This window comes from Andrena cerasifolii, chromosome 14, assembly GCF_050908995.1.
Source record: "Andrena cerasifolii isolate SP2316 chromosome 14, iyAndCera1_principal, whole genome shotgun sequence".
NCBI lineage: Eukaryota > Metazoa > Arthropoda > Insecta > Hymenoptera > Andrenidae > Andrena > Andrena cerasifolii.
The window spans coordinates 9,345,123-9,362,604 of record NC_135131.1 but is presented as its reverse complement, the minus strand read 5'-3'; the positions used below and the strand labels follow the sequence as shown (position 1 = coordinate 9,362,604).

General features: G+C 50.6%; 4 protein-coding genes across 12 annotated transcripts in view; 1 reads left to right on the top strand and 3 right to left on the bottom strand.

Moving 5' to 3' along the window:
* Positions 1-127: 127 nt before the first annotated feature.
* Positions 128-2,963, bottom strand: LOC143376738 (H2.0-like homeobox protein). Its single transcript, XM_076827382.1, has 4 exons — positions 2,303-2,963; positions 1,940-2,152; positions 477-667; positions 128-395 (listed from the first exon to the last, which is right to left on the bottom strand). Exons 1-4 carry the CDS (start codon positions 2,406-2,408, stop codon positions 207-209), a joined length of 699 nt encoding a protein of 232 aa, XP_076683497.1. The 5' UTR covers positions 2,409-2,963; the 3' UTR covers positions 128-206.
* A 111-nt stretch (positions 2,964-3,074) lies between these two features.
* On the bottom strand, positions 3,075-5,839 carry LOC143376739 (uncharacterized). Of its 3 annotated transcripts, XM_076827385.1 has the most exons (5): positions 5,379-5,839; positions 4,812-5,202; positions 4,563-4,732; positions 4,188-4,471; positions 3,075-4,015 (listed from the first exon to the last, which is right to left on the bottom strand). In XM_076827385.1, exons 2-5 carry the CDS (start codon positions 4,820-4,822, stop codon positions 3,878-3,880), a joined length of 603 nt encoding a protein of 200 aa, XP_076683500.1. In that variant the 5' UTR covers positions 4,823-5,202; positions 5,379-5,839; the 3' UTR covers positions 3,075-3,877. The 3 variants fall into 3 exon arrangements, with proteins under 3 accessions (XP_076683500.1, XP_076683498.1, XP_076683501.1); XM_076827383.1 differs by having other exon boundaries at positions 4,812-5,839; XM_076827386.1 differs by having other exon boundaries at positions 4,188-4,462; positions 4,812-5,839.
* LOC143376737 (uncharacterized) lies at positions 5,117-6,090 on the top strand. The gene is made up of 4 exons (XM_076827381.1): positions 5,117-5,235; positions 5,314-5,564; positions 5,642-5,761; positions 5,830-6,090. The coding sequence occupies exons 1-4, from the start codon at positions 5,157-5,159 to the stop codon at positions 6,088-6,090; spliced, it is 711 nt and encodes a 236-aa protein (XP_076683496.1). The 5' UTR covers positions 5,117-5,156.
* Positions 6,091-6,507: 417 nt separating this feature from the next.
* Cep164 (centrosomal protein 164) overlaps positions 6,508-17,482 on the bottom strand; it is a 40,547-nt gene continuing 29,572 nt past the window's right edge. For 4 of the 7 annotated variants that reach the window (XM_076826490.1, XM_076826491.1, XM_076826493.1 and 1 more), the window contains 9 exons: positions 14,156-14,926; positions 13,268-14,079; positions 12,768-13,187; positions 11,726-12,045; positions 10,889-11,337; positions 10,266-10,438; positions 9,950-10,181; positions 9,539-9,733; positions 6,508-9,416 (listed from right to left, as the gene is read on the bottom strand). In XM_076826490.1, the coding sequence (XP_076682605.1) occupies positions 9,169-9,416; positions 9,539-9,733; positions 9,950-10,181; positions 10,266-10,438; positions 10,889-11,337; positions 11,726-12,045; positions 12,768-13,187; positions 13,268-14,079; positions 14,156-14,926 (3,620 nt within the window). In that variant the 3' untranslated portion in view covers positions 6,508-9,168. Of the gene's footprint in view, positions 9,417-9,476; positions 9,734-9,949; positions 10,182-10,265; positions 10,439-10,888; positions 11,338-11,725; positions 12,046-12,767; positions 13,188-13,267; positions 14,080-14,155; positions 14,927-17,482 lie in introns of those variants that run through there. The other 3 variants (XM_076826489.1, XM_076826492.1, XM_076826494.1) reach the window with 3 other exon arrangements.

Sequence of the window (17,482 nt, the reverse complement as noted above, 5' to 3'; positions counted from 1 at the left end):
AAGCTAACAAGTCAGTTGCCTCGGCAGCTGACAGAGAAAGATTTGAACGTTGACTCGTTGAACCGTGCCGGTATTCATGGCATCGCGTGGAACCGCCAATCAACTTGCGTACAAAGTTTATTCGGTATACAAATTTTAATCGTCAGAATATTACAAACTAAACCTTATCAAATATCGTCAAACACAGTAAATACACATTGCACGTTTTACACGTCGACCTCGATCTCGACATCCTCCTCGTCCTCCGAAACAGTCTTTTCCGCCGCCGTGCTCCTTACACTACCCTTCACTAACTTCCTAGGCTCCTTCTGCGAATCGAGACTCGTCAACGAAGTACTTTCGCTCTCCTTCGTGTGCCGCCACTTCATTCGTCGATTCTGGAACCAAACCTTCACCTGCAACACACAAGGATACCTTCCACTACTGGCTCCCTGAATTCCCATCAGCCTGCAAGCCTGATCGTTCTGAGACGTTACCTGAGCGTCTGTTAGGCCCAGTGTCGCTGCTAGCTGCCTCCTATCCGGCTTAGTTATGTACTTTTGCAAGGAGAATCTTCTCTCCAACCCTTTCCTCTGCAGAGAACTAAACACAGCCCTCGACCACGACCTCTTCCTCCTAGCATTGGACTCCGTTTGGTTCGCTGACGCCGATGCAGAAGTTATCGGCACTGCAAACGCACATCGTACTATTGGAAGCTGGCTTGTGCAACGGGCAATCGAAGTTTAAGGGAAAGAATGTTTTCTGGCTTAGAGATTAAACGAGTTGATACGCAGTACGGTCCGTTGAAGACAGAAGCCCGGGGGATACGCGAGGGTGTATGCAGCCCAGATCACAAATTAGGAGACGTGACACGATGTAAACGGTAGTCTCGGGTGGACGGGTGTCTGTTTCAACAGATCCTAGACCGAACAAGAGGCCCCCGCGATTGGGTACTTCGGGCTGATTTACAGCCCTCCAGAAGTATACAACATCTGCACGAATTTAAACAGTGCGGTTCTCTCTCCGGTTGGTACGGTGCTCCGAATGAATTGGATAGGCAGCAGTTAGCCGTACGGTCATATCTATTTCGGGAACGCTTTGCTCCTCTTTGAAGGTGCAACTTCGATTAATAAAACCATTGTTGCCTCCTTCCCACGCGCTTGTCATCGAATTCTATAATGTACAAATTTCAGGCAGCTTGGGAATAAAGATCGCCAGAATACTTTTCCTCTAAATCCAGCGCCAACCGTTCCGATTCCTGGATATTACCTCGGTATAACGATAGGACTCGTTGTAATAAGAATAAAATCCGTGGAGGATCGTTAAACACGCGTGATTTCCCTGATTAACGTTTTATGCGGGATTCGAGTGGTCCGTGGCTAATAATAGGACGGGGGTGACGGTCCAGGATTTGGAGTTTTTAGCGTAACCAAGAAGGGGCACGACGAAACCGCTGTTTACATCGCGTGTAAACGAATGGTGGCACTTAAGATGTCGTTTAAACACGGGCAGGAAACACGAGAATACACTGTCGCGTAAATATTTTGCCCTACTTGCTGCCGAGTACTCGAGAGACAAGACAGTGGCCCATATGGTCGCATTTGTTAATGACGCAACCTTCGTTTCATGAGCAAGGAGCTCCTGGATAATTTCCGCTCGGGAGATCGAGGTGCTGGCAAAGTGGGAGGTCTTTAATTTGCCGATCGTCAACGATAAAACGAAGGTGACTTTAAAAATCTCGTCGGTGCGAGTAGCATGCATACAGATGATCGAATATAACGTTCATTACACTTGTAACCATCTCGTGTTCGTATTTCGCTTGTTCCAACCTTTTCAATAGAGGAAGGACTTTTCATTTTGCGAATGACTGCTAGTCACTTTCATGGAAAGCTGTGTTAATCCCTACTGTAACGATGTTTAGTCTATGCGAAGGTTTCAAGTAGACTTTAAGAGATCTCACCACGGGGGACAGGTCGCAGAGGAGCTGGCCGATAAATATTCCCATAATTTTCCACGATTCCAGTCCCGTGATTCGTGCTCCCGTAATTCCCAGGAACAGTCGTTTGATTGTAGGGAAAAGTGGGGCAGATTCGAAGGGCCTCGCACCTGACGCAGCCTCCTGGACAGGGACACCTCACCGTGGAGTATTGCAGCGGAAGTGGCCTGAGCACGTCTTCAGGAACGCGCGATTTGGAACAAATTTTCTTGCTTAACTATCGACGCGCTTTTTCATCGCTCAAGACGAGTGGAAGCTTGCACACTGACCCGAGCGAGAAACTTTATCAGCCGGACGCTGACAGGTGACAGCTTCCTCTGATCTTACCTGTCCTCTTCGAAGAAATCTCGTCCGACAGTATCCGCTCCACGCCAAACTTGAGCTGCTTCGAACAGTTCGCTGCATCCACAACGCGGGTTTTGACTTCGTTCATTTTTGTCCCTCGCACTAAAATCACTTGTCTGCGGCCTTTTAGGTATCCTCTGTCTCGCACAGTTCAAACGTCTACCACATCGTCCACCTAATCGTAGGACCACCGAGGACCTCTTAATTCGAATAGATCCCTCGCGGATACACTCCACTCGATCTCGCGATTCGTGGCATGATTAAAAGCGGCGATTATTCGACAGCATTCGACGCGGCGTTTCCATGTGCGAGGTAATTCCTTACTGACGATAAATATGAAGCGAGGGGGAAGTTTATGTCACTGACATTGACGAGGGCGCGCGCTTAAAGCTGACTTTTGCGGAAAGCTTTTCGAATGAATAAGCGACCGTGCGTTCCTGCCGTTTCCCGAGGAGATTTTCGTTCCGACAAAAAAAATCATCGGAGCTCGCTGCAATTTCCACCGCGCGATTGGTCCACACGGATGGTGTAGGCGTGTCCCTCGGAAGATTGGTCCCTGAAGAATGATGAGCCTCTGGTACCAGAGTTGTGGTCTCCATGTAGCGTCGCGGGGAGCGATCCCTCCCTTCGACATTTTTACTGAGTAAATATTATCAAACCTACCCGCTACGTGAAACACGGAGGAGCAGAATAAACGATCGCTAAATGTATATCATAATTTGTATAAAAGCCTGAGTATCGCGCGGACTTAGAGTAGATGCGGTTTAATTTTATTTGAGTACAGTTTATTTAAGTATATATATATTATGTTTAAACTAAAATAGTAATATTAATCAGATTAAGAGCACCTTATCCACGGATAATAGCATGCCAGTGCTGTGGATTAAATTATCTTAGCGAACACAGTTGCATCGAGCTATCAGAGTCTGTCGTCAATCGTTTCTCCGAAGAGGAGGGTGCAGAAAAAGAGGGACGTGGGGAGAGAAGATTCCAAAAAACTGTTAATCAGGCTATACATATCCGCGGAATAGTAGCATAGAAACGTATGGCCGATGATATCTCTGGGAGCCATATGGTTATCTTTGCGCGCAGACTTTCGGAGTATACAGTCACTTAGGTGTTTATTTGGAGAGCCATGTTTGAAGCAGCCTCTACCCACACGCTAAGAATATTCTTCGTGGATATGTACACACCGTGATCCTCTATTCGATTTTATTAGGTTTTAGGATTTTCGTGAGCCCGGCGAATCGCGATAATGAGTTCAGTCGATCGCGAGATTTTTCCTCGTGTTCCACTCGCTGCCCCACGCTGCTTTTCCTCTTTTACCCGAGCAAGAAGAAAACGTGAGATTCGATAAAGTGATTTTCCGCTTAGGGAGAGACTTGCGTGGACTAAAATCTAGGTGAAGCTGAATAGATCCTAACGTTCGAGGTGCAGTAAGAATACCACGCTGTTCTGCACAGTTTATCATTGTCAAACGAGATTTCCCTGGAAGAACCTTGAATTCTCTAGCAGAAGATATCTCGAAATTCTACAGCTACGCCATTGATGAACGACTTAATTTTGCATCGCGTAAGATCGCGACAGCATGATCATTCCCTGGTACAGCTTCTCGATCTCAAAGTCGCTCTCCTCGGGATGAAACGCGAAGACGTCTCGCTTGGGACGAGTGTAGCCTTGCAGTCCCTGCAGGTTCTGAAACAGAAGTGCATGGCTGGACAACAACGCTCCTCTACGCCGAATCGATGCAATTTCTTGTTTCAGGAACGTGACGTAATTTTTCACTCCATTCCGCAGCGGCGCCATACACTCGACTGGCGTTTGTTTTTCAATTACGCGCGTTTCGCGAAGCGAGGGATCGACTCACCGAGAGCACGATCACGTTCCCGTTCCCCATGTTCCCGGAGCTTCGACGAATGGCCGTAATTATCAGCGTGAGCAAATAACCGCCGAAAGCCAGGAACGAGAGCGCAGTAACAGCCAGCTGGAATATCCTCGAGATCTTCGTGTCCTTCCCTTTCTCCTCGTAGTGCTCTCCATATCGCCTCACTGGTTTCTTATCGGCCCTCTTCAGAGGAAGAGCGACGGGCAGCGGCAGGGAGAACGTCCTGCCGGACATGTAGATGTCCTCTTCGTCCTTTCCTAGGAATTCTGAACAGATGACGAAGCTTTACAATCTGCTTCGTTTGACTTTCCTCCGGGATCTGATTTCTAGAGTTCGCTACGCGGTTCAGGGGGATACCTTGCTCGTTCGCCAAGGAAGACTTGATGTGCATCAGTTCTGTCATTGGCAGCTCGCTTAGACCGTGAATCTCGTCCATGTACAAGGATGTCCGGTTCCCAGTTGTTAGTTTCAACCAGGGAGTTGTTAAGAGAATAAAAACCGAGGGAACGAGTGATGCACTGACGTTGCTGGAACCGAAATTATGGGACGCGCTTGGTCTATGTTGAATTGTAACGACGAAGTTACAGCTTGCAAAGTGTTACTTACAACTTTGCCATTTTGAAGTGTTCCCCACTGTTCTGTGAAGCAATCGCAACGCTGATCGCAAAGACTTCTTGCAGCTGTATTAACTCAGAAAGATCCGGAGGGGTTGCTGAACACTGCCAAGTCTCGTTTCGTACTGGTTCCAAAACGCAGCAAGGCACAACTGTCTCCTGGATCGCGGGCACTCGTTTCTCGTGCTTGGCTGACAAAGCGAGAAGAGGTCAATCATCGCGCCCGAAATCAGGAACAGAAACGTTAGACTCAGCAGGGTGGAAAGGAGTAATTAACACCCGTTACAAGCAGCTCCGGTGTGACATTCAGTACCAGCGCAGCCTTAGTTCTGTCACGATGAGGAAGTTCCCTTGTGCCGTCTACTGCGTCTTCGTGACGGCGACTTTGGTCTCCGCTTTGCCAGAAAAGAAGGACGGTCAGCGAAGCATCACAAACTCGAGACGTTTCAAAATAATCGCGACCAGATAACGTGCAAGCTTCCCACTCGTTGCAGGTGTTTTGGACAAAATAAAGGCTGGCCTAGAGTACGCGACGAATTACTTGGAAACTGCGAGGGACATTGCTGACCTGGTTGCGAGAAGCTTGGGTCGCAAGCAGAGTGAGGAACAGGAAGACACTGCCGCGAAGAAGAAGGATGGTTTTGGCCCTTCCAACATCATGTCCGCGTTCTTTCGACTGGTTGGCTTGGATTCGCAGAAGGTTACAGCCATTGCTGTTAACAGTGTCATATTCCTTGCTCAAATGGTAAGTACCAAGTCTGCAACGATTTAAGCACAGAAAGGAATCAATTCTTCGCCTTGTATCAACGTCCGCGCTCGTAGATAAGTTCTCTATTCGAGTTGAGCCCCTCGAAAGGAAACATTGCGAGGAACTTAGACGACGAGGATAACGCGCACTCGTGGAACCCCGCGAAATTGATTACGGAGAGCAAAAGCGAGAAGGTGGGTTTTAGAGTCAGGGAGTGCGGTAACTCGAGAAGGAGTCTTTGCGATATACTTTCCATTTCAAGATTCAAAGGTTGATCGAGCAGGCGCAGGACGAGCAGCTGCCCAACCAGCTGATCGAAAGAGTGGATGGCGTCGATTCTACTTGCGTCAGATTGCTGTTGTGCAAAACGTCGCCTGTTATAAGAGCGGCGCAGAGTTTCCTGAAGAACAAGACCCAGGGGAAGGATCGTCGAATGACTGCGTGGCTTCCTGGCAGGGACGAATTCGAGGAAAATAGCGACCAGTGCGAAAACACGCACAACGATTGCAGCTTATTTTCTTAGCCGCAGTTACTGAACCAGTCGGCGGTTTATTTAACTTTATTTGCTGGAAGGTGGGTCAAGAAAAAAATGTCGATGAGTCTTGCGGAATTTTTGAAAATCATTTAAGTATCACTTCCATCTTCAAGTGTCTCTACAGTAATGACTCAACGATCCTGTGGAATTAATCGTCCGAAATTTGTAATTTTCTGATGTAGGTACTATTTTATAAAGAAGTCTGAAAGAAAAGAATTTTTTGGTTTGTTTTCTTTTAGTCGAGGATCCCAATCACTATTCTTCTTCGAACCTTTCAATATATTCTCATTCCTTACCTTCCCTCTCCTTTACCTTACTACTGCGTTGGTAAAATCTTTCTCCTTCTCCAAACAGAACTAACAGACATACACGCGAAGCAGAGAGAATTATTGGTGAACAAGGTGGTGGTTTGTAGAGCATATATATTTGCGTCCATACAAATATATACTATATTACAGAATATACAAGGTACTCCAAAATTAATTTACTGAATCTTGTACGTCGATAATGCTTCTCGTATTGTACACGTACGCGAATAGAAACCGAGAAAGAAAGAACAACGGAATGCAATAAACAGCTCTCGAGGTACTAACCAGACCGTTTATTTAAATAAACACCCGGCGGATTCAGTTTTGGCAATACCGTCTCATAATTGCGGCCATCTCCAGGATGGCATTGCGAGGCTGCTCGCACGAAACTCAATTGCCCCCGAGTCGCTCAATTTTTACAAACAACGCGTTCCTCCCCTTGTACGTTACGCGATGACGTGAAAATGAACGTGTCCTCGCGCGGAGAACTTCCTCGGATCGCGATGAACGCCCAATGGCTGCGCGCGGATTAAAGAACTAATTAAACACGCGGAACTGATTGCGCAGGGCTGCCGAATGCCGCCGCACTCGACGAAACCACGCGACCGCGTCGCGGAACGGTTTGATCGCGGATTATTGCACTATGCGCGAAGCACCGTTCGAGACGGTCCACGAAATTAACATAAACAACAACCGGACGTAATGTCGTGACTTCGGCCGACGGGTCGACGAATAAATCGGCCGTCGGCGGCGCGTTATTGTTCACGGGGGAAAGTACTTACTTGCACGACTCGCGAGGACGGTGCTAAATGTGAATTCTCTACGCTCGTCGCGGAGCGTCTCGAAGAGACTCTACGACTCCGAATATCCACCGGAAACTCTAACAATATTACCGTAAATGGATAGAAAATCGCCCGGCTTGGATCGTCGATCTCGCGGCTCGCTAAGCCGCTAAACGTTCGATTAATACCCGGAACGATCGCCAAGCGGGACGAAGTCGAATGAAATATCAACGATGACCGAGTAACAATAAAGAAGGAACCACTTGGCCAACGACTACGCGGAAACGAGATTTCACGCGCCAATTACAGTGGGATCTCTGGGCTGTTGCTACCGGTCGGCCGTTCGATCAACGCCGCCGGGTCTCACAGAGTAGAATATCCTCGATCGCCCTACGCTATTACACCTAATGAGATCAGGATTAATGCGAGCTACATTCATCTGGGTCGTGGGGACTGGGGCAGGGGACGGGGGGGTTGAAGTATCGATTGAATCTCTAAAATCAACCGCAATTGGTACGATCCGAGTAACTAATTAGTCGCCGTCGGGGGTTCGATCGTACCAGAAACGTTTGGCGCCTCTACTTTCCCTGTAAATATCGTGATACGATTAAGAAGGTACGACGATTATGTAACTTTGGCATTGAAGAAACGCGAGGGTAGCGGACGCAGTCTCGCGGACGCGTTCGATATTCGAGGCACGAAGAAGTGGTGGTGAAACGGTCCCAAATCGTTCGTTATCGTGAAACATTCGCAACAATGACATACAAAAGCTAACACTCTCTCTCTCTCTCTTCCTCTCTCTCTCTCTCTCTCTCGTTATCGGTAATTTTGATTCGTCTATCACATGGGTTCTGCAGCCGCGAAAGAAAGAAGAGGGTGAATCGCCACTTCTCGATCGTCGAAGATCGCGCGTCGTCGATCCATCGTGTCGTGTTATCCTCCTCAAACGCGGTTAAACTTTACCGTGTAAATGATTCGAAGTGTCCGATACACGTGTATAATAGTAGGTGTACAATAATATAGGGTTACGTATATTATACATTCCCGTCAGACTCGCGGAAAAACGTCGGTCTCGAAAATATACGCGAACGGTTAACAGACTGTCAGGAGAAGGAAGCAACGAACCGTATCGAAATATTCTTACGGACATCGATGGATTCTTATTTACAAGGGAACCCTGTCGCGCTCTAAGCTTGATTTCCATGCGATCAGACGCACGACCCGTCCTCTCCTCAGCTTCCAACATTCGCGCGCCTTCGCTCTCTTCGTACTTGCGCGAACGTTGCGAAAGGACCATTCGCAACGCGGTGCGTCGGTGTTCCTTAAAATTCAATTCGGAAGTCGATCGCTTGGAACACGTCTCTCTGTCCCTTATTCAGCAAGCTGCTGTTCCAGCGACGTGTTTCAAGGAACACCGATGCAGACGAGCGTCGGAGGTGCCGGCAGGTCGAGCATGTCGCGTCTCGAGCCTCGTTGCAGTCTTCAATGGTTCATTCAGCGAACAGACGAACTGAACTCGATAGGAACAGGCGGAGATGGAGCTTGAAACCGGTCGGAGCGAGCACGCGTTCTGGGACTTATCCTAACGACGAACGACAGGAAACTCGTTTCCAAATGACTCGATCCTGGATCCTTTGCTCGGTGATCAACGCCAGAAAACTACTCAAGTGGCAAATAAATGTCGTTAATATGCTTGTACCCCGAGAACAAAGTCTCGGACACTAAAGTTGCAAGGGACGTCTCAATCACCTGACGAATTTCCGATCCCCTGTGTACAGAATCCGACTACGTAAAATGTTCCAGCGATTCGATAAAACACACTTTCCACACTTTCACGCGAACATCGCGTGTGCTCATTGCTCCTCGCGGGTAGTAGTTCTCAGCCAGACGAATCTCCTCCGCGGAGGAGGAGTCTCGTCGGACTCCGAATGAGCGACATTTGGAAACGAATTTTTCGACAGACGGTAGATTGTTCTTCAGAGGGTCGCCTGGGCCGAAGTGATCAAGTCGGTGTTCTCGACTCGAGCCAGCCGCAGCCAATCTTTCAAGTAACACGTCCTCTCTATCAGGTTCGAGGTGCTTTTCTCCACGGTGCCTACGCTGGTGGTGAAGCCGCTGTTGGGACCGTACTGCGCGATGATGTTCTGCGTGGTGGTCGTCGGTGGTTGCGCGGCTGTTATCTGGGACAGGATGTTCGACTGGATGTGCGGAGTGCCAAACGTTCCTGGAAAACAGCGGGCAAGCAACGTTAACGACGAAGCCAGGCGACTGGGAGCTGTCTTACCATGTATCAGCGGTCTGGAGTCTTGGACCTATGTATATGACGATCTCTTGATTTCCACTGACCTTGCACGCTGTTCGGTTGCACGGTCAGGTGGTGGAAACGCAGCCGCGGTAAATAGGAGGACATCAAGGTGGGCGGCGGTGGCACGTTACTGTCCTGCCACTTGTTCAGCACTCCCCAAATCTCGCGGATCTCAGAGTTCAGGTTCTCCAGGCTCGCGGTGATTTCCGTCGACTCCTGGTAGTGATCCGGTTTGTCTGAATACGGGGGGATCATGACACAAGAAACGGAAATAAATTCTTGAGTGAATGGGGGAGCTGAGGGAACGTTCGTCTGCGGGGAAAGCATCGAGATATCGGCAAAGGGGTGGCCATGCTGATCGAGAAACGGAACATGAGAGTGTCAGATGAAAAACGTAAACCAAGAGACAGCTGATGGTGAGAGGGCTCGGCGCAGGTGTTCAGCTAGCTCACCTATGAACGTGTCCGTTCCCAGATCGGTGGAGCTGAAGCCACTGCTGGCACTGCCCATGTCGCTCAACGTCATCTCGTCGTTCCTCGTCAAGGTCGCGTCGTTCACGGTTCTCTTCGCGCTGACCACTCTCTCCAGGGTCTGCTCCAGGTGCCTCAGATAAATCACCTTCTCGCCCAAGAGGCTCTTGGTGCGGTGCAACCTCACCTCCATGTCCGATAGTTCGCCCTCTTCCTGAAATCAGCGCGACGAACGCTTGAAACTCGCAACCAGCAGCTCTGGATTAACCTTGAAGCGTTGCACGGGCGTTGAACTCACCTGAAGCAATTGCTCTAGCGTCGCCCTGGCGATACGTTGCTTCCAAGCCCTCTGTCGACTCTGAAAAGCGTTCTCCTGGTGTCTGAGCGCCTCTTGGGCGCGCCTCACGGAGTCCCTCTCGACGTGAATTCGGTGCCGGAAGAACTCCAGCTCCGAGGAGGCGTTCGCCGGCGCTAGAAAATCGAGCAGAATCCTTTTCGGTGTCATCCGACGAGCTCGAACTCCGGGCTGATCGTGGATGCGGCGTGCAAGGAAATAAGTAACGGAAAGAAACCAACAGAAAAGAGGAGCGGATGAAAATCGGCAAACCAAAGATCGCGGCCGATTGCGGGTGAACGAAAAAAATCTGGTGGTGCACTTACGGGCGAGTCGAGGAGCATAAGCCGTTAGCCAAAGTAAAGTCTATAGATGCCTAGAGAATAAACAGAAACGATAGTCAGAGGCCAGAAAAGGAACGAAAGTGTTAAAACACAGCTGAGCTCGAGGGAACCGAACGAAAACGTGGTAGCATAATCGAAGCAATTAAGCCGTGGAATACTTCACATGGTAGATTATTAATTATTCATCAACGTTACTGGAGAACGGTAGATCAAGACTGTACGAAAGCATTATTCGACATTCACCTTTGTCTTGGAAAGGATATCGCAATGTGTAGGCCGTCTCGTTGCTGGGCAGCTGATCGCCAAGGTCCTCCAGCTTCTCCAGCTGCTTCCGGATGTTCTCCACCGGGTTCTCAGGGTTGTTGTTGTTGTTGTTCCCAGCGGCGGCAGCGGCAGCGGCGGCGACAGCGCCAGCCCTGGCTGCGCTAGTCGTCCTCTTGCTGAAGTTCTTCCTTTTCTTCATCATGTTCGCGTTGGTCTCGCTGGCGGTGGTCGTGTCGTCGGACTCGAATCTGGCTGCGCTCTTCGACATCGCCGCGGCTGCGACCTTCTGAAACCCCGAGGCGCCCTTCTGACCGGTCGCTTCTTCCGGCTGGCGATGAACCTCGGCTTGCTGCTCGCCCGTAGCCTGAGCCTCTTGCGGTTTCACGTTCGTCGCCGCCGAGCACGAGCGCGTTTTCCTCACCGGGGTACTGCGAGCACGATTTAAGGCCTATAGCCAAACATTAGGGCGAATCGTATGAACGTGAGGGAGTACCTTCACAGTTTACCCTCCGTGGTGTCGGTCTCTATCAATGCTGTAGAATTTTCCACGCAATACGGCACAAGTATGGCAAGTATCGACGACTGTGAAGGTACTGGGGGGACTGTGACGTCACAAATGGATGTGCGAAAGCTTAACAGTAACTCTTATTTCATACAGTATCTACACACAGAGTTAGATAAGGTTGAGGAAGGCTACACGTGTTTAAAGAAAGCTCTTTAAGTGTTAACCTCTTGTTACAATGCGAGAGATGGTCGCGGATTTCGGTTAATTCGGGGAAGTGAAACAGCAAACAGTTAATTCTGACCTCGACTCACTTTTGCTCAGACGATTCAGTCCTGTCGGTTCTGGTCCTCGTGGACGTCGACCTCTCCGTCTCCGAGGCCGTGGTGTATCCCATCTTCCTGCTGCTACTCTTCTCTACAACCAGGCGAACGTTGTTCGTCAGCTTACTGTACTTCTTCTTGAGCGCGGTGTACTTGTCTTGCAGCAGTCGGTTCTCGGATCTCATTTTCTCCATGTCCATGCTCTCTTGCTGCTGTGCAGCCTGCTTCCGCGCCTCCTTCTGCGCGTCTCGCGAGAAATCCGCTACAATCTCCTCTAGTGTCTGCTGGTGCATCTTGCGCGTGAGTTCCTCCTGAAACGGCAGCAGACAAATTGCCTTCAGACACGCCATCGGGATTTATTCAGCCAAGCCTCTGCTTGTTCACGACATAAATCGTCGCTTTGGTCCCCTTGGCTCCTCTTCGACGGCCGGATCCTAATCGACGTGCAAACTCCGTCCCGTGATCCTAAACAGCCTGACTAGCCACCCGCAACCGGAGGGTCCCAAGCACGAGGCCAGGTACACAGTCCTGCGGGTGTCGTGTGTGTTTGTCGAGGATAAAACATAAACGTACCAGTGCACTTTGCGACAGTTCTTGGCACTTTATTTGCTCTTCAAATATAATCATTCAGAGATACAACAATTCTAGGAGGGGAACCCTCTTAAAGATATCCTAAGGCGGCCGTGTGTCTGGACGGTGTTACACAATCGGTGGACGAAACGAAAGAATTGGATGACGAATCTATTAACGCCAGATTAGCTTGCCGCTTTTATTGCGTTCCCAGAAAGAAGTTGCGCCTAACGAGGCCCCCGGCTGGAAGCTTGCGACAGAATGCTTCTGGCGTGAGTTAACTAGCCATTGCATAACGCCGATCGTTCGTATCACATAAATAACCTAATTTCCTTAAACAACGGTAGATATTGAATTGGAGGTAGCGTGTTTTCTCAGTGGAGGGGAGAAATAGATCGTTGCTCAACAACGTTGCCATACAGGTTTCAGGTACTTAAAGTAATAGACATCGTCAGGTACTCACGTCGACTCTAAAATCGCGGATAATCTGGGTCAGACGTTTCTCATGATCCTCCGTGATTTTCGTTATCTTCTCCCACTGTTGCGCCCGCAGGTCCGCGCATAAATCGTCGAACTCCTTCTGCAGCTCCTGCTTCATCACCTCGATCTTCTCCGTGTGCTGTTTGGTCAGCTCCAACTCGCTCAATTTCGCCAGCTTCTCCTCGCCCAAGCTGCGCTCGTGCTCGCTCTCCAGTTTACCCATCTCCTGGTTCCTCAGCTCCAACAGCTCCCTCTTTCTATCGTCCAGCTCGGTCTTCAGGTTCGCCAGAATCTCCTGTCGCTCCTTTTCGTAGCACACCTCCAGCTCGGCCTTCACCTTCTGCAGGTTCTCCAGCCTGGTCTCGTCCATCTCGGCGATCAACCACTGGATCTCGCGTTCCTCCTTGAAAACCACAGACATAAAATCGAATTATTATACGAAACCAACAGTCAGCGATCGCCTCTTCTCGCATCAACGACTACCTTCTCGGTCATCTCGCGTTTCAGCTCCTCCAGCCTCTCGTTCAAGTTCTTCTGCAGCAGCCTCTTCTGCTCCAAGAAATTCTCCTCCAGCTCCATCTTCGTCTGCTCCAGCTTATCCTCGAACTCCCTTTTCAGCAACTCGATGTCCCGCGGAAGTTCTCTCATCAACTTGGCCTTCAGCTCTTCGTAGCTCTTCGTTTCCACCTCTTCGTTCGCTCTAGGGGTGTCGTCGTCGTCGGTCTGCCTGTCCCTCGAGAAACCTATCGTCTTCTTCGGCTTATCCACCTTCGACCTGCTCCTACGAAACTCGTCGGAGTCGCTGCTTCTCGGCAAGCTGCAGTCCGTCTCGCTCTTCGAGACTAAATCAATGTTCTTCATCCTATCGAATTTTTTGATTGGCTCGCCATCTAGACTACTCTCCCTCGAAACACTCTCTCTGGACGAGCTCTCCCTGGCCATTTGGCTACGATGCTCGTTCTCGGAAACATTTTGAACGACGAACCTCCTGCCGATAACTTTCGAGTTCTTCTGCAAGGCTTCCAGCTTATCGGAGGACGAGCTCCTTTTGGTATCCTCCTCCGCTTTGCTCTCAGAGTCCTCCTTGTTCTCGTCGTCGAAGCTCTGTGAGAACTGAGGGGACACGATGGAACCAATGAGATTGCTGGAGGCCGCGCCAGATGCTTTTACGTTCTGCTCTTCGGACTCGGACTCCCAGTCCTCCTCGGACCCCGAGTAGGTGAACTTGATGCAAACTTCTTTCTCTATGTCGAAGCGTACGCTCTTGCGCTCCTCGTCCACTGGCCTGTCATCTGCTAACCATCGAGCAAAATTAACGAATACGCACGGACCGTGAGTCACGTTGAAAAGATATACACTTGATCGCCTTACCGTCGTCCGACTGTTTCTCCCTGAGGATCGACTTCAGCTTGTCTCCGGCGATGTTGCAGCATTCGTCCGAGATGGTGACGGTCCTGAAGTCCTCCAGCTTGGCGCCTTCTTGGCTGGGTGTGGTGTCCCTGCTCCTGTTGCTCTTCAGAAACATAGTCCCTCCACCGTTGAGAGTGAGCTCCTTCTGCTGGCTAAACTGACTGGGGTGCTTCTCCTTGTCGAACTTGTCCGGCTTCTCTGACCTGGCCAACGTGGTTACACTCAGCTTATCGATGTCTATAATGTTCTCCTCGGAGCTGAACTTGCTGGACAGCTGCTCCCAGTCCCTCTCGTCCCTCGGACTGAGGGACTCGGACCTCTTCAGCACCTCCGTCAAGTCCAGCTCCTGTTTCGGGGACGTGGCCGTGGCAGTCCCCGCGGCACTGGTAGATGGCACACTTTCCAGGATCTTTGGACACTCGTAGAACCTAGGATCCTGGAACTTGAGGCTCGTGTAATCTCTGGCAGCTCTGTCGGTCGCCAAAGGATTGTCAAGCTTCGGGTCGCTCTCACGTTTCGAGTGTTGCCTTTCTTGGCTGGTATTCTCCCTCTTCCGGACCCCCTCGACTTTGTCCAACTTCTTCAAGGGCGTCAGTTTCGTGGGGATCCTGGTGGACGCTGGATTCGCCTTGGTGGCAGATCTGAGGGTGTCCTTCGAGGAGGAAGCCTCCTTGGGCAGAGTCGCCTCCTCGTGCGACTCGAGATCCTTGGCCGTGGTCTTCGAGTCCTCCTCTGTCGATCAGAAAGCGAACACTCTGTAGCTCTCTGAAGCTGTTTCGATGGTATCGAAGGGAGTGGGAGCTCGAAATGAGGGTGGATCTGATAGCAGCTCGAAGCAACGGGGAAATGCGCCACAAACTTTTCCTCGTTCACGATGGCCCTCTCGAGGGAACAGAGGCGACAGCGTCAACGTTCTCTCGAGTGGATGTCAACGACTGCTTTTTCCTCTCTTTTCCCTTCTTTCTTTTACTGTGCTCGGAGGGCAAGAGGAACGGCGACGTAACGGATAAGAAAACACGCCATAAAGTCTGGGGAAATGCGCGAGCGATGATTATGTATCAACCGCGAGAGGTTCTTTAGCGTTGTTCGATACGCCTTTTACAGCCACGTGTGCTCGTGTTCCTCCTACCTCTTTCGCACCGACAGACATCCCAGGCCAGCGAAAAAATACGTCTTCAAAGATTACCGGTGGAAAAGCCAGGCTGATAAGGCAACTGCGCGAGACTATTAATAGGCCAGAGGAAACCGCGAAATGCGCATCCGAACGGTTCGCTATTGCGAAAACTCGCGTTGAAACCAGCGCGCGAAGCTCGTTCCCAGGGGAAGCTGCCGCCCAAAGGGAGGCTCGGAGAACCGTCTACACGGGGAAATTTGAAAAACTCCGCTCTTTAGAAGCCTAAGCCTTTAATCTTCCGCCGTGAAAACCAGAATGCCAGAGGGACCGAGCCGCCAACAAATATTGACTTTTCGCACTCGTGCAATTTCGCCTGTGTCGCGACTACGGGCCAACAGTGTGTGCTCGTTTTTAAACAGGACCTTTTTAACCGGCCCCCGAGCAGCAGTTCGTTATCCAATAGCAGTCAGTTCGATCTCGCGTCTGGTTCATACCTCTAAACGAATCGGTGACGTCACCAGAAACCTCCAGGAATCTCGAGCTCGTTGGAAAAATGGTCGAGCAAGTTGGATGCACCGGCGCGAAAATCGATTCACCGCACCCTTCCGATTACGAGTCCCGCGGCGAGCTTGACAGAGCGTCGTGCCGGCGACAATTCCCGTCCGATACACAGGCGACGCGATAATTGGACGGATCCCCCGATCGCCGGCTATTACGTACTTTCACGAGCGAGTGCACCGACACGCGAGTGCCTTAACGAATGTGTCGCCCGCTCCATAGAGCCTCGAGGGCCCTCCGTCGAGCACCGCCGTTCGTCTGCCCCGGGGCCCGTGCCATCGATGAAGATCGGCGGCGACCAATTCGAGCGTGTAACTCGGCCGTGTAACTCTATTGCACTCGAGGCGGCGCGGAATGCACGGCGCTCTAAACCGGGGCATGTATAGCCTGGCCGTACGTGTTTCGCTTTCTGCCAGGGCAGAGACGTGGTCCCGCGGCGGAGATATCGGCCGGCCGATGCGCGGGAGCAGCGATGAACTTTGACAAAACCGATCCCACGTATTAATTTCGTAAATATTTTTGAGGTACTATCGCGACGCTCCGGCGGGATCGGGCACTTCGCAGCGCGATAACGCGCCCGCGTTATCGTAATCGGTGCACCATGTTGTAAATAATTAACGACACGGAGTCGTTCACTCTCGATACCGCCGGCTGGCTGCGCGCACGCGAGTCCCGCGAAGTTACATAAAACCTGAAAGGAGGAGCCGCGCGTTACGTAAAAAAAAAAGCAAGCCAATAGGCGTCGCGCTGTTTCGCCGTCACGATCTGCGGTCATTGGAAAAGAAAACGAACGCGCGACGTGTAATTGTATGTACGAACCCGATGCTGCAAGGTCAGCCGGGAATATTTCCACTTTACGTAACCGGCGCGTGTGGTGCTCGCGTGCCCGGCCGGCGATCGACGATCGGTCCGCGATCGAGAAAGTCCCAGCGAACGGTCCTGAACGAGAAGGAAGGAGCGGAGGGGGGGAGATTAACGCGAGAGATGCAAGAAACGAGGAAGTACGGGCGCGACGTAATTGCCGGGAGATCGTGGCCAAAGTTTCCGTGGACGAGCCTAAAAATATAATGGATCGTTGACGGAAAGCCAGCTCGCGGTTCGATTGCGAAGCGGAGTCCTTGGGCCCTGGATCGAAGCCTGGCAAAACACGCTAACGAGGTGCGATATTAGCGTGGAGCGCGCGACACGCTCGTCGGCGATCGTCGAGATTTTGGCAAGTAGGATCGCGTAGATGAACAGGTGTTCGTAAGCGAAGCGTTCAACGGTGGCGAGAATCGTGGCAACGATTGCTGGCCTCTCTTTCTCTCTGTTTGGGCACATCTCGGCGAGATAACGTTCGTTAAGAAGCAACGACGCTTGATTTTTCTGAAGATTACCATTATCTTATCTTATTTGCTACCCATTCGGTATCGATCTGGCATGTGGATACGAAAGCATGTCGGACGAGCCAATCGTTATCGAGAGAAACTCCTGATCTGATAAAGAGGAACCCGAGACTTTCGACTGCTGCTGTACGAAGACAATTGACAAACAAATAATCATGCCACTACGAGTCGACGATTCACAACTTTCTCCTTTATTTGTATACAACGTTCTACATACACGTACAAAACCCG